This window comes from Ailuropoda melanoleuca, chromosome 11 (genome assembly GCF_002007445.2).
Source record: "Ailuropoda melanoleuca isolate Jingjing chromosome 11, ASM200744v2, whole genome shotgun sequence".
NCBI lineage: Eukaryota > Metazoa > Chordata > Mammalia > Carnivora > Ursidae > Ailuropoda > Ailuropoda melanoleuca.
Genome location: NC_048228.1, coordinates 98,984,987 through 98,997,358, shown reverse-complemented (window position 1 = coordinate 98,997,358; position 12,372 = coordinate 98,984,987). Strand labels below are relative to the sequence as shown.

Here is a 12,372-nt window from a genome sequence, read left to right as displayed (position 1 = left end):
GCCCAGAACATTATTCCCTTCGCTGCTCTGCTCGTGAAACTCAAGCCTGCCTGGATGTTGCGCCCTCCTGGAAATCTGTCTTGAGAACCGAGTCTGGGTTTGCTTTCCTCCCTGCTTCATGCTGCCTTGGAGCCCACACTTGGCCCCACATGGAAGGACTCTCCCATGGGAGCACTGCCTGAGCCACGCTGTTCGCTCCGGGAGAGCAAGAACCATGACGTCATGCTGACCATTCATTCTGTCGCGAGCGCCCACCCTGGGACCTGGCATGCCGCAGGGGCCCAACTGGAATCAGGTAACCTGATGAATGGAGGGAGTTCCCTAAATGGTGGTCCAGAGATAGGGCTGGACCGCCCCGCAGTGAAATAGGAAAATGAAGATGCAATGAGTTTCCCATGAAGTGAGAATTGCTCAGTGTCGCCTTTTGGTGGGGAGAGGGAGGTGGACAGGTATATGAAAAGGGACAAAGTTAGTATTGTTGCTACGGTGGGTTTTAAATATCCTCATGTGGCAAAATAACATTGGGTGGCTCTATGTCATTCCCTGGATTACTGTTTTGGAACTGTGTGCTCTGGAAAATCTAGAAGTTTGGAAACTATAGCTTTGGATGGCAGATTTTCACAGATGTGAAAGAACGATGATTGTGATATTAGTAACTTTTAAATGAGGCATCCAACACATTGGGGTGTGCAGCTCAGATACACATGCCCTTAGGCATCTTGAATGACCCCGGGCATGGGCCTTACAGGCTCATTGCCTCCCAAACTTACCACCATAAACACCTCCCAGCACGTGATAAAAACACTGGCTTCCGCCTCCTGCCCTTGAGTGGGTATCAGGAGATTTGGGTAAACACAGGCATCTGTCATGAAAGCAAGCCCCATATCATGGCTATGCTCAGGTGGGTTTCGGAAACCTGCTCTCGGCTCTAAGGCTGATCATGCTGGGCTGAGGCCGGGGCGGAACCACCTACTACAACAATCAGCGGATTCTCTCGTGTTTAATGTTCCCACTGAGGGGTCCGTCTGGTCTGACATGTCTGATGGGGTACCAGCAAACCCCGCAGTGGAGCTGGGTGCATCTTTACCTCTTCCCTGTCCATGCTGGCTGTCACATGGGTATAAAGTTATTTTCATGCAATGCAGCTGTTTGAATCCCACTGTGCTGCTTTGGGTCTGTGACTCCCCACTCCAGTTAATTACCCATTATCGTCACCCAGGGACCATTTGAAAAATATCAATAACCAGCCAGCCCTGACCAACTACATCAGAATCTCCGGGGGACGGGCCTAGACCTTGTTGCCAATGCTACTCTGAGCCTTCGTGACCTTCCTGACAGAACGGGGATAAGCAGAGATCCTATTTTATGCAGTTTTTGCAAAGAGGACAGGAGAAAACAGTGAGCAACAACACGTTTTGTGCATTACTCATTTCTAAGCGCTTTACATATACTATTTCATGTATGTTAAATGAGTTAATACATGTGACGTGCTTAGACCCAGGTTTCCCAGAGCAATGCTCAATCAGTCAATCAGTCATCATTATCATCATCGTCATCATCATTAGAAGAAGTAATTATAAATGCATGTTAACATTCTCATCTCTCACCTCCAACAAGCCTCAGGCAATGATCCTGGTCACGGACTATCTCGCACCGCTTCCTCTCTAAAGGCTTCTGAGATCCCTAGAAGGTACTTTCCTTACTTGGAAAGGAGAGTGTGTTCTTACAGGCAGCATACCACGTGCCCCCGGGGCGCGGCAGGAAACAAGGAACTCACTCACTTACCTTTCACAGACACGTAGGTGGGTTGCAAATACCACACGCCCACCTGGAATGCTGACCTGCCATTTCCTAAGTGCCAAATCGATATCCATGACTGTTAGCACTAGTGAGGTCCTGAAAGGCAGCGGGGACGAGGCCCAGGCCCAGCACCTGCCCCCAGCGGAAGCTTCAAGAAAGGGAAAGGTAGTAACTGAGGGATGACGTGAATGAGGAGGGGCAGCCAACCAAGAGGCTGGAGTGGAGAAGGACCATGCCCACAAGGAAACGAACCCAGGAGGTCATCCCAAAGAAGCTGGCCGCTCCTATGGACAGGGATGCGCAGAACGAAAAGATGGGGGTGGGGGCGGGGGTGCTGCTGGGAGAGCTGTCCCCCGGAAAGGTTTCTAGAGGTACAGGTGGCACTTAGGGGTTGTTGGTGGGAACCAGTCGTAATCATCTACCTTAACTGCCCCGAACTATGCATTCTTTGAAGACAGGAACTGTATCCTTGTATTTAATGGAGAAGCCGATGCTTGACAAGCTCGGCTAAGGAGCTCTCTTGCAGAAAGCCCACGTGAGCTGGGAGGAGGGTGATGGTACGCTGTTTCCCTTGGTTTTCAGTCAGCCAGAGACTCTGGGAAGGGGCTCACCCCCATGCGGATCCGCGAGGAAACGCACTCAGGTGCGAGTTGCCCACGTAAGCTCTACCTGACATCTGTCGTGAGGACAGACTATTCCTCTGAAGACCAAACGGGGTAACACTTGTAAGTCATGGACAAGGGCACCCCTGCCAAGCACATGCTTCAGAGATGCTAGGAACCTGGGGTTTTGAGACTTGTCGCTTGGATTTCCATAGCTTCCTCTGCCGGGTCCTCAGCTTCCCTCATGGCTGCATAATTCATGGCTGCATAATTCCAAGTCCTATGCCCTCCTGGCCTTCCATTTCTGCCAGACCACTTCTTCCCAGGGATGATTATGCACTATCATGGTTTGTGGCTTAATAGGTTGAAGGCAAGGCACGGTGGCTGTCCGTCTCTCCATGCGGCCAGAACACTCACGTGAGCAGCATGTTCCAAATTAGACACTTTAGGACGGCAGTCCAGTGGCCAGGGTGGAGCCTAATTTTCGTTGGTGGTGTGCTTGTCAGTTTGCAGTTAGACTCATCTGGGTACGAATCCCAGTTTCACCATTTAGTCACTGGGTGACCTTGGGCAAGTCCCCCAGCCTCTCTGAGTGTGGGATTCTCTTGCCTGTGCAGTGCACAGCTCTTTCTGCCTCCGAGAGGTGTCATTGTGAAGATTAGAAACAATGTCAGTCTCCTGAGCCAGTGTCGGCCCAGGGTGGACAAGAAATGTTGGCTCTTAGTCTTACAGAGAGGGCGATGACCCAGTCATCAGAAGCAATGGAGCAGCTTTGTGCCCCCAGCCAAGTGCTCATAAACGGAAGTAAGGCTGTATTTCTCATCTGCTCTACATGCCTTGACGTCTCAGTTTACATGCCAGCTCTACCGTGGAGTCTTTTCCTGATTTCCCAGGTGCAACAACAATCCCCCTCCCCTGAACATTCATAGTCCTTTATCAGAACCTCTTACGTGATGTGAACCCCCCTTCATCTCACAGCCCAGTGTCGATGGCATTAGTCTGCTGGGGCCACCATGACAGAGTGCCACAGGCCAGAGGGCTTGAACAACAGAAGGGTATTTCCTCACAGTTCTGGGCGCCAGGAGTCTGAGATCTAGGTGTGGGCAGGGGTGGTGTCTTCTGAGGCCTCTCTCCTTGGCTTGCAAATGGCTGTCCTCTCCCTGTGTCCTTACAGGGTCTTTTCTCTGTGTGTGTGTCCTAATCTCCTCTTCTTAGAAGGATACCAGTCAGACTGGATTAGGATCCACTAATGACCCCATTTTAAGTTAATTACCCATATAACAGTGCTATCTCTAAATATAATCCCACTCTGAGCCGCTGGGGATTAAGACTTCCACGTATGAACCGGGGCACAATCAGCCCATAGCATCCATGTTTATTTCTTATCCCATAACCTCCCTTCCACCAACGGCGAGTTGGTGGAGTGAAGGCCATACTTCCACATGTTTGTCCCCCTACCGTGCCTTGTTCCTACTCAGCATTCTGTCAGTAGTGATAAAATGAATACATAAAACAAAAGAGAGAAGAATTAAAAAATGTCAAGGAGGAGAGGGGCCAAGGATCTTAAAAGCACTACCTTTAACTTGCAGTGGAAATGTAAAAAGGAGGCAGTTGTGTGAAAGGGAGCCCTATTTCCCTTCCAGAGTCAGGCCCCGCCCTTGGAACAAAAGGTCTGCTGAATGCTTCTGAAGATCCTTAGGAAGAGAGTTCACTACAGAGTGCCCAGCCGGGAGGTCACTGCCTCAGCGGCCCGACCACCATCTGAGGGCTCGCCAGCGGAGGAAATGCTCAGTTCAGGACAAAGAAGGCTGAAAAGGCTCCTCAGGGCCACTCGTGGGGCCAGACCCACCCTGCGTGACTGGGTGAATGAGAGAGCCCGTGGGCATCGGTCAGTGCAGAAGATGCTGTTGGTGTCCCCCACCTCCCTCAGGCCTCAGTCATCTCCCTGTGCCTCCTCGAACTTCTAGTCACTGGCATCTTCAACTGTGCTCCCTTTTCTGGAACCATGGCAGGTCAGAAGTGCTTAGGGATGAACACTTTCCCCCACCCCCACACAGCCCTTAGCCTGTGCGCCTTCAGTCTCGGCATCTGGATCCCTCAGCTCCCTCACCCTTCCCGTGGGCGAATTCGGACACTGGTGGTTTGCACCGTTTCCCCAGCAATTCTATAGGGTGACGCTGCAGTCGCCCCTCGTGGCAGGTGGCATCAGGCCGCACCCTTTACAGGCCGCCCTCCCTGCCTCGTATGATCTCTCCGCTTCCCAGCCGGTGTTCCCTGCACCTCCGGAACAAACAACTATAGCCCGTGAGACCTGGACTTCTGATCTGCTGGGGAGGACTCCACCCAACACAGCCAGCACACATCAGACTAGACCCGTCAGACAGCTCCCTCCCCAGGTGCCTGGCTTCTCTGGTGTCTTTGCCTCACTGAATCCCACTTCCCTGGACAGCTGTGCAACACGTGACCCAGCCCCACACGGAGGAGAGGATTCAGGTCTTCCGTCCGGGCTCTGCTCTGACTCCACTCTCCACTTCCCCCCCCACACCAGTGGGTTTTGTTCACCTACAAAGGCACCTGAGGTGGAGAGGAGATCAGGCACTAGGGAGATCCCAATTTTACAGGAGCTGCCCATCGAATGCCAAGCCTGCCATAAAGGACTTGCCCAGCTAAGAATCGTGCCCTGGGTAGTGGCAGCCCAACACCGGCTCCAACTTGCTGAGCTGCTCAGATCCCCCTCAGGGTCTCCGGACCCCATCCTCCAAGGCCTGGACCAGGTGAATCACACTACCCCCACCCATTCCTTGGCAGAAGTAGTTGGCATTCAGGCCAGGCTGCTGATGGCACGTTAATTGTCAATATCGATATAAAAGCCACCGTCACTTTGTTCCGCCCAGGGAGGCAGGCAGACCTGAGCAACCGTGTCTGGGAGACCCATGAAGCCAGCGGCATTTAATAATGCAAATGCTTCCCGCCGTACTAGGGAAGGCCGTGAGCACCAGGAAGAAACGGGTTCAGCATCTTCTACACAAGTAAATGGGTTTTAGATAAGGCTTTCCTCTCTGGCTTCTGTGCTTGTTTTCTCTTGAGCATTGTTTTATTGCAAATTGTGAACAGGAGGCATGGTAACCACAGCCATGCACAGGGCAGGAGTTCACCGCCCTCCCCATACGCAGCCCTCACACCCACTGGGAACACTCATCGCGTTGGCTGTGGCTGGCCATTAAAGAATGTCCACCATACCTCTGCTCTTATTGTTCTCTTGATAATCGCTGTCGTGCCAGGGAAGGAGAGCAAAGTGCCTAATTCTGCAGGATGAACAGCTTGACAAACAGATTCAACTTTTTTTTTTTTATTACCCCAACATTCAATTGAACAAACATTTGTCTATTTATTTCACTGGCAACCCACACTCACGGTGAACCAAAATCAAAAGAATACACTTCAGTTTAGGTAGTCGATCGTTGACGCAAACGGAGTGAATGAGGGGAGTAGCACCTTGGTGTTAAGTAGAAACACACAAGGTCTTTTGATACTTTCTGAAAATACCGTCCACTTGTGTTAGCGAGCGTTCAGGGTCCAGCTCACCTCTCCTTCCTCTCTACTCTTTCTCACCTTGTCCTGGCTGCTCACACGGTCCCCGAAGCCTGGGATGCCAGCAAATCCACCTCCCCATCTGCTCCATCCCTGCTTATCATCCTTTTCACCACAAGCCCCCCAGTCTCCTCCTTACGGAAGAGCTTCCGGTCAGATTGAATTAATTTCGTCTACATTCCTCTGCATGTTACTTGTAAATCGACTCATTTCCTTCTTCTCCTTCTTCTTTAAACAATTAGGTACGGTCTCTTCCATCTGGCTCTTCACCTCCTGAGACTAGGGGCTATTTTCCTTACCTCTAGCCGGGGCAAGTGCACACACAGAGCCCTCAATGGACCTGTTCAAATGTGAAGCTGCTTTTCAACAAACTATATTTTAAAACAAAGTACACATCTCTGTTTCTAGAAATGCTCAAACAATTCCACGTAGTTACCGAGTTCTCCCTTAGCTAAAAGAGTACCGTAATACTTCCCTTAAGGAAATTCCAGTTTTTAAATGACATACACCTTGAAAGGAGAATGTTTCTTCAAATCCTACTTTTGGAATTTCTGCCGTAGTTCAGATGGGATTTATAAGGTGCTTCAATATTCCATGAAAGTTCTTAGTAAAAAAAAAAAATGTACAAATTTCACAGATTAACTGATTGTTTAAAGATTTACTTCCAAGTCAGCCAAAATTTTGTACATACTTTCATAACAAATATATCAATAAAAATTACCTTCTCATACTCAGTTGAGAAGTCAAACTTCTTTTGTAGAATTTTTCTTAAAATATCTGGGGAAAAAAAAGCCACACGAGAATAGCAAGATTACTTTTTCAGTAAAAACACAAAATGCATATTTAGGAAATAAGGTCTATATATACTCACAAATTATTGTACTTCTATGTAGTATTCTTATAATTTTATTCCTATTTCTTTTTTTTTTAAAAAGATGTATTTATTTTAGAGAGAGAGAGAGAGTGCATAAGCAGGGGGAGGGACAGAGGGAGCGAGGGAGAGAGAATCCCCTAGCAGACTCCCTGCTGAGTGGGAAGCCCAATGCGGGGCTCCGTCCCAGGACCCTGAGATCATGACCTGAGCCCAAATCAAGAGTCAGACGCTCAATGACCAAGCCACCCAGGTGCCCATCTTTGGTTTATTTTATAGATTAGGCTTCTGTTCTAGATTTCATTGGATGTAAGGGGTCCACTGATGATTTTTTTAAATTAGAAATCACCCATTTATTAAAATATATTTAATGACACAGGTGATGTTCATGTGTTGCATTTGGGAATCTTGGTCTAGGTAAGAGTTGGGATGGAGTCCAAGCTCCACTAGTTTCTGGGTGTCTAAATCTTGGGTGAAGAATTAACTGCCACAAGCATCTTCATCTGCAAATCGGGATGATGTCAGCCCCCACCCTCAAAGGACGGCTTCGGCCCAAGTGAGATAATGTGGATAAAGAGAACAATCCAGGGCCTGGCACAGGGCGGGCACTCAGTGTATGCGGTCACTACCACTCTGTGGATGGATTTAGGAAAAGTCTGCTGCCGAGCAGTGTGCAGGGTGAGTGCTGCGTGGAGGACGGGAGTCTGGCCACGGGGTACCCACTCACTTTTCTCGCCTTTATAAACCCAAACGAACCAACCCAAATGAAAACTTAGGATTTCTTCTGGGAAGCTGCCCCCTTCATCCTCTCCGGTCACACTGACCAGGGAAGTGGCCCCAGGGAGATGGATCCTCACTGGCCTAGGTGGGCAGATCTGCAGGTGTGGCCTGTGAACAACCCCCTCCCCCCCGGAATCCTGGAGTCCTCAAGATCTGTTCAGGGTGCCCACGAGATGGAAGCAGAAGACATTATTTGCCATTTCACTGGGTTGGCATTTATACTCAGGGTGGAGAAGCCTGTAGTGATTTGGCGCGAACCACACAGTGTTCACTGTGTTCATCGCTGCCGTGAACTTGAGGAAGACAGAAAGCCAAGTTACACGTCAGAAGAATCTTGGTGAAGCATTACAAAATCGTGATTTTATCAGATCTCAACCTCTGAGTAACCATCTTTCTATTATTCAGTGTGAAGACACGGAAGTATACAGAAGGCGCTCCTGTTGCGCACCCCCGTATCCCACTGCCTCCAGAGAGAGCACTGGGTCCTCATTTAAACCCTCCATGTGTCTCACGGAGCACTGTTGTCTCTTGGAAGAAAGACAAACCGTAGTTATCCAGCCTTGAGTATCTCGTAGACATTTTCTCTAAAATGGAGAAAGTGGAGCTTGCAACTTCAAGAAAGCGGCGGACAGGACTTCTTCCCAGTGATAAAATTAGAGCATTGAAGCAAAAATTAGAATTTTGCAAAATTTGTATCCGGGGGGTTGACAGACGCGGGATTTTACCACATCGTTCTCACTCCATGTTAACAGGTTCTATCAATAACACATGTAGCGGGTGCTTCCCTCGCAGAGCTACGTGGAGGCAGGCGAGTAGGACACACGCGGATCATGTGTCGGCCGCAGCCTCCTTGAGACAGCGACAGTCTTCCGATGTCAAACAGATGATCCCATCAGTTCACTGGAGGACTCTCCCAAGTTCCTGGGATCCTGGTGGTCCCAGGTGTCGAGGAACGGTCCCAGCTACACCAAACGGCACTCCTTACTGACAGCTCACCCCTGTCCTTTGTCTGCCAGCTGGGCCCGTCTCTATGCCAAAGCGGATCCGAGGCTTTGAAGCAGGGATGTTCTCCCTCCCCCTGGTTTAGAGCAGCACGGCCCGAAAGAAATTTTTGGGAAGCCATACAAGTCATTTCAAATTTCCTAGTAGCCACATTTAAAAAGTGATAAGAAACAGATTATTTTAAATTAATTTTTAATAATATGTTGTACTTAATCCAGATACATGCAATGTATTGTCTTTCCTATTTGCAATCAATATGAAAATATTAATGAGCTACTTTGCAGCCTTCTTTTCACATTAAGTGTTCAGGGTCTGGTGTAGACGCTCGTCAGTACATCTTAGGTCAGGTTAGCCACCGTTCAGGTGCTCAGCGGCCACATGTGGCCATGGCCTCCCTACTGGACGACACAGGGTTAGAAGCTACAGGTCATCCACCTTGGAGCGATTCCACTTTACCCAAAGCGCCAAGGCCTCTGACCTTCTCCTTAACCCCCCTCCCTCCAATGCACCCTGTCATGAGAACACAAAATGAGCATGCACGATATCCATGCTCCCTTTGCCTTCCCTGTGTCTCTCTAAGTGGCTCTTAATCCAGGTAAATGAGCATGGGAAAGGCCTGTAGCATACAGCCCAGCGTCTTTATTTGTAAAGCCCTGGCATTAAGGCCGCCGCTGCTCACACCTCATGTGGGAAGTCCTGAAGCCCCGCCCTAAGAAACTCTATCTCAGCTTTAACATGGTGAGACCTTTGAACCGACGATGGTCCATCTCAGAAAGCATGTGGAAGACCCGGGGCCCCATTTCTGCTCCCCGAGGCCCTGCCACCCCTGCTTGGTGATTCCGCTGCACTGTGATCCTCTGTGTTTGTCTCTGTCTTCCCGGCCAGCTCCTTAAAGGCTTCCAGCAGAGACTATCTTGACCTCTGTTCTTGGGTTTCAGAGCTGTTTGTGGTATTGATACTGCATAAACAGAATATGATCATAGAAAGTGTCGCTTCCTTTCCGTAGATCAGAAGTCTGTGATTAGTTCCTGGTATTGCCTGGTGAGCGAGGAGGCCATTAGCACTTGGGCTACCACAGTGTTATCCTGACCTCCATGAGACCTCGGTGTGGACAACAGTGGCTACCTTGTCGTTCCTGAACTGCTCGGACAGAGGCTGATAGACACTTAGCATGGGCGGGACAATTCCCAGAGCCCAGGAAAAGATTCTCCCTGCCCTGAACTTGGGGAGGTATCTGGCCACCTTTCCCATGTGGTGATTTATTTTCCATTACACCAACACTGTGCTCTTACCACACCCTAACAGTTGCCTCTTAAGACACAGCAGTGGGAGGGAAATATGGAAGCCAGCGGACAAGGAAGTTCTTTTCATGGTGGAAGACCGCTTCTCGGTATCTGGTCTCATGAAGGGGCTCTGTGGGTCTTTCCACCATGATGGTGGCTATGAGCCTCTCTTCAGTCAACGTTTAGAGGGTACCATGTCTTCTTACCTGGGATTTAATTTTAAATTTCATGTGCTGATGAAAATTAAGGAAGGTAGCAGCAAGGGCTAATTCTGACCTCTTGTGTTATTCCACCAACTTAGAAAGTAGGTTGGTTTTATTTGGTTGGTTGGTTTCAGGTTTTTTGCTGTATGTGTGTGTGAATAATTTCTCCATGGATTTTTTGATGTCTGATGCCACACAGCAAGATAAAATAAGAAAAGCAGGATCCATATATAAAAAAATCCATCTTCCTTATTTTAGTCAAAACTCATCTTTGACTAAGATATTTCTGTTCCTTAACTGGCTTCTCTTAATACATATGTAGGTTCTGGCCCAAGTTGGGCAAAATAAGATTCCACTCTTGGAATGTTCCTCTTGGAAAATGGGTAGACAACTTTAAAAAAAAAAACAAAAAACACCACACACACAACAAAAAACCCTGCCGTTGGCAGTTGATTCCTCAGATTTGGGATGAACTTAAGTGGTCTTGCAAAGATTTTGCTGGTATCTATTTGACAAGACTTACCCGGCTAGGTCTCTAATTAAAAGACGTGCTACCTTATATCTTCTAAAGTGTGTTCTTGCCATTTATTGGGAACAGAACCTCCCCAAAGTGCTAAATTATATTTAAAAGGTTTTTTTTAAGGAAGAGATTTTAATGTCTGATGTAAATAAACATTAATATGTCACAAGTAATCCTTTTAAGGTTTTGAAAATTTATTTATTTGCGAGAGGGAGGCAGGGGGGAGGAGAGGGACAAGCAGACTCCCCATGGAATGCAGAACCCAACCAATCTCATGACCTGACCCTGAGATCATGACCTGAGTGGAAACCAAGAGTTAGAAGCTCAACGGACTGAGCCACCCAGGCGCCCCCATTCTTAATCTATGTAAAAGAGTATTATTTGTAATGCAGTTCTTGAGAAAATACTTTTACAGTATGTTATTTTGTTCGTAGCGGGTAATTTTTCTGCCAAAAGTCTTCTAATTTTAGTTTGTTTTATTTTAAAGGCTTTTTAAAAAGTTTAGTAAAGTTTCATATTTGGTTTATTTTAATTACTCTTTTTGCTTTTTTTCCCTACCTGATGTTTTTTAGTCTCTTTAACTAGATGCAACAGAATTATTAAAGACAGAATTATTAAAATTAAACCAAAATTGAAGTGATAACCTTAGAAGCATTATGGTGTTAAGCATCAAAATTAGAGACTAAAACATACAGAATGGGTTTTTCTTTATGAACACAATTTAGAGAGTGCATCTTTTCTTTAATAATTTTTTTCCAGAAATGTCAAGTTAAATATATTTGTACTCAGGACCCTTACTCATAAAAATTAAACACACACACACATGCACACACAAACTAAGGTCTCTCAGGCACGTAAAGTGTTTGCTTGGAAGTGTGATTAACTAAGAGTATAAACAGTGTTAAGTGTTCCCCCGTGGAGACACCACCGTGTCCCTCTTTGACCTCCAGGGGCACTGTCTTAAACTCCTGTGGTGTGGGGGTCTCTCTACTAAGAATGACATAACCTGTTAATTTATGCATTAGATCAACACTATGAAGTAAAAGATTTTATTCAGGTTTCTACTAAAAGAATTAGTTTTATAAGTAGTATAAAATAAGTTTAACTTAGAAACTTACGATAGCTAGGTTTGTGAATGTATAACTTCCAAAAATTAAATATTTACTGAAACTTTAATCGTTTCTTTCCAGGCACAAAAGACTTTCCGCAGGCTCTTAAACATCGATTTGACAACTCGCCCCCTCCCCCACGCTAGACCGAATCCCTGAGGGGAGGAGGGGCAGGTAGGCAAACCAAGTGGAATGCCTGACAAGTGCAGAGAAAACACAAACCTGGACAGATCAAAGTGTTAACTTCCCGGATGTGCCGGCATTCCACAGGGTAAGGAAGAGCGAGGGGCACTCTGCCCTAAAAGAAGTGCTCAGTGCGGTGCTTGGTATCCGATACACTAACGCGAAAACATTAGCATCTTCCACTTCCTCGCTGGTACACTCTTCCTGTTCTGCCTTTTCTGGTCCTTCTGCTTGTGGCTCAGAAGGTGAGTGCCTGGCAGAACCCACGTGTCACCTCACGTTCTCTGGTCCACTGCTTGACGGCATTCCGCAGATCCCACGCACTTAGATGGGACATGGGACTTGAGTTCCGGCCAATGGAACGTGGACAGGTGTGTGTACAGAACACTTCCAGGCCTGGCCTCTAAAAACTCCCAGGAGACCTTGCA

At 47.6% G+C, this 12,372-nt stretch overlaps 1 protein-coding gene across 7 annotated transcripts in view; it reads right to left on the bottom strand.

The window, feature by feature from the left end:
* Positions 1-12,372, bottom strand: part of PROM1 (prominin 1) — a 112,222-nt gene that overhangs the window by 63,617 nt on the left and 36,233 nt on the right. For all 7 annotated transcript variants that reach the window (XM_034672069.1, XM_034672071.1, XM_034672072.1 and 4 more), the window contains exon 3: positions 6,715-6,770. In XM_034672069.1, coding sequence (XP_034527960.1) covers positions 6,715-6,770 — 56 coding nt within the window. The remainder of the gene's footprint in view (positions 1-6,714; positions 6,771-12,372) is intronic.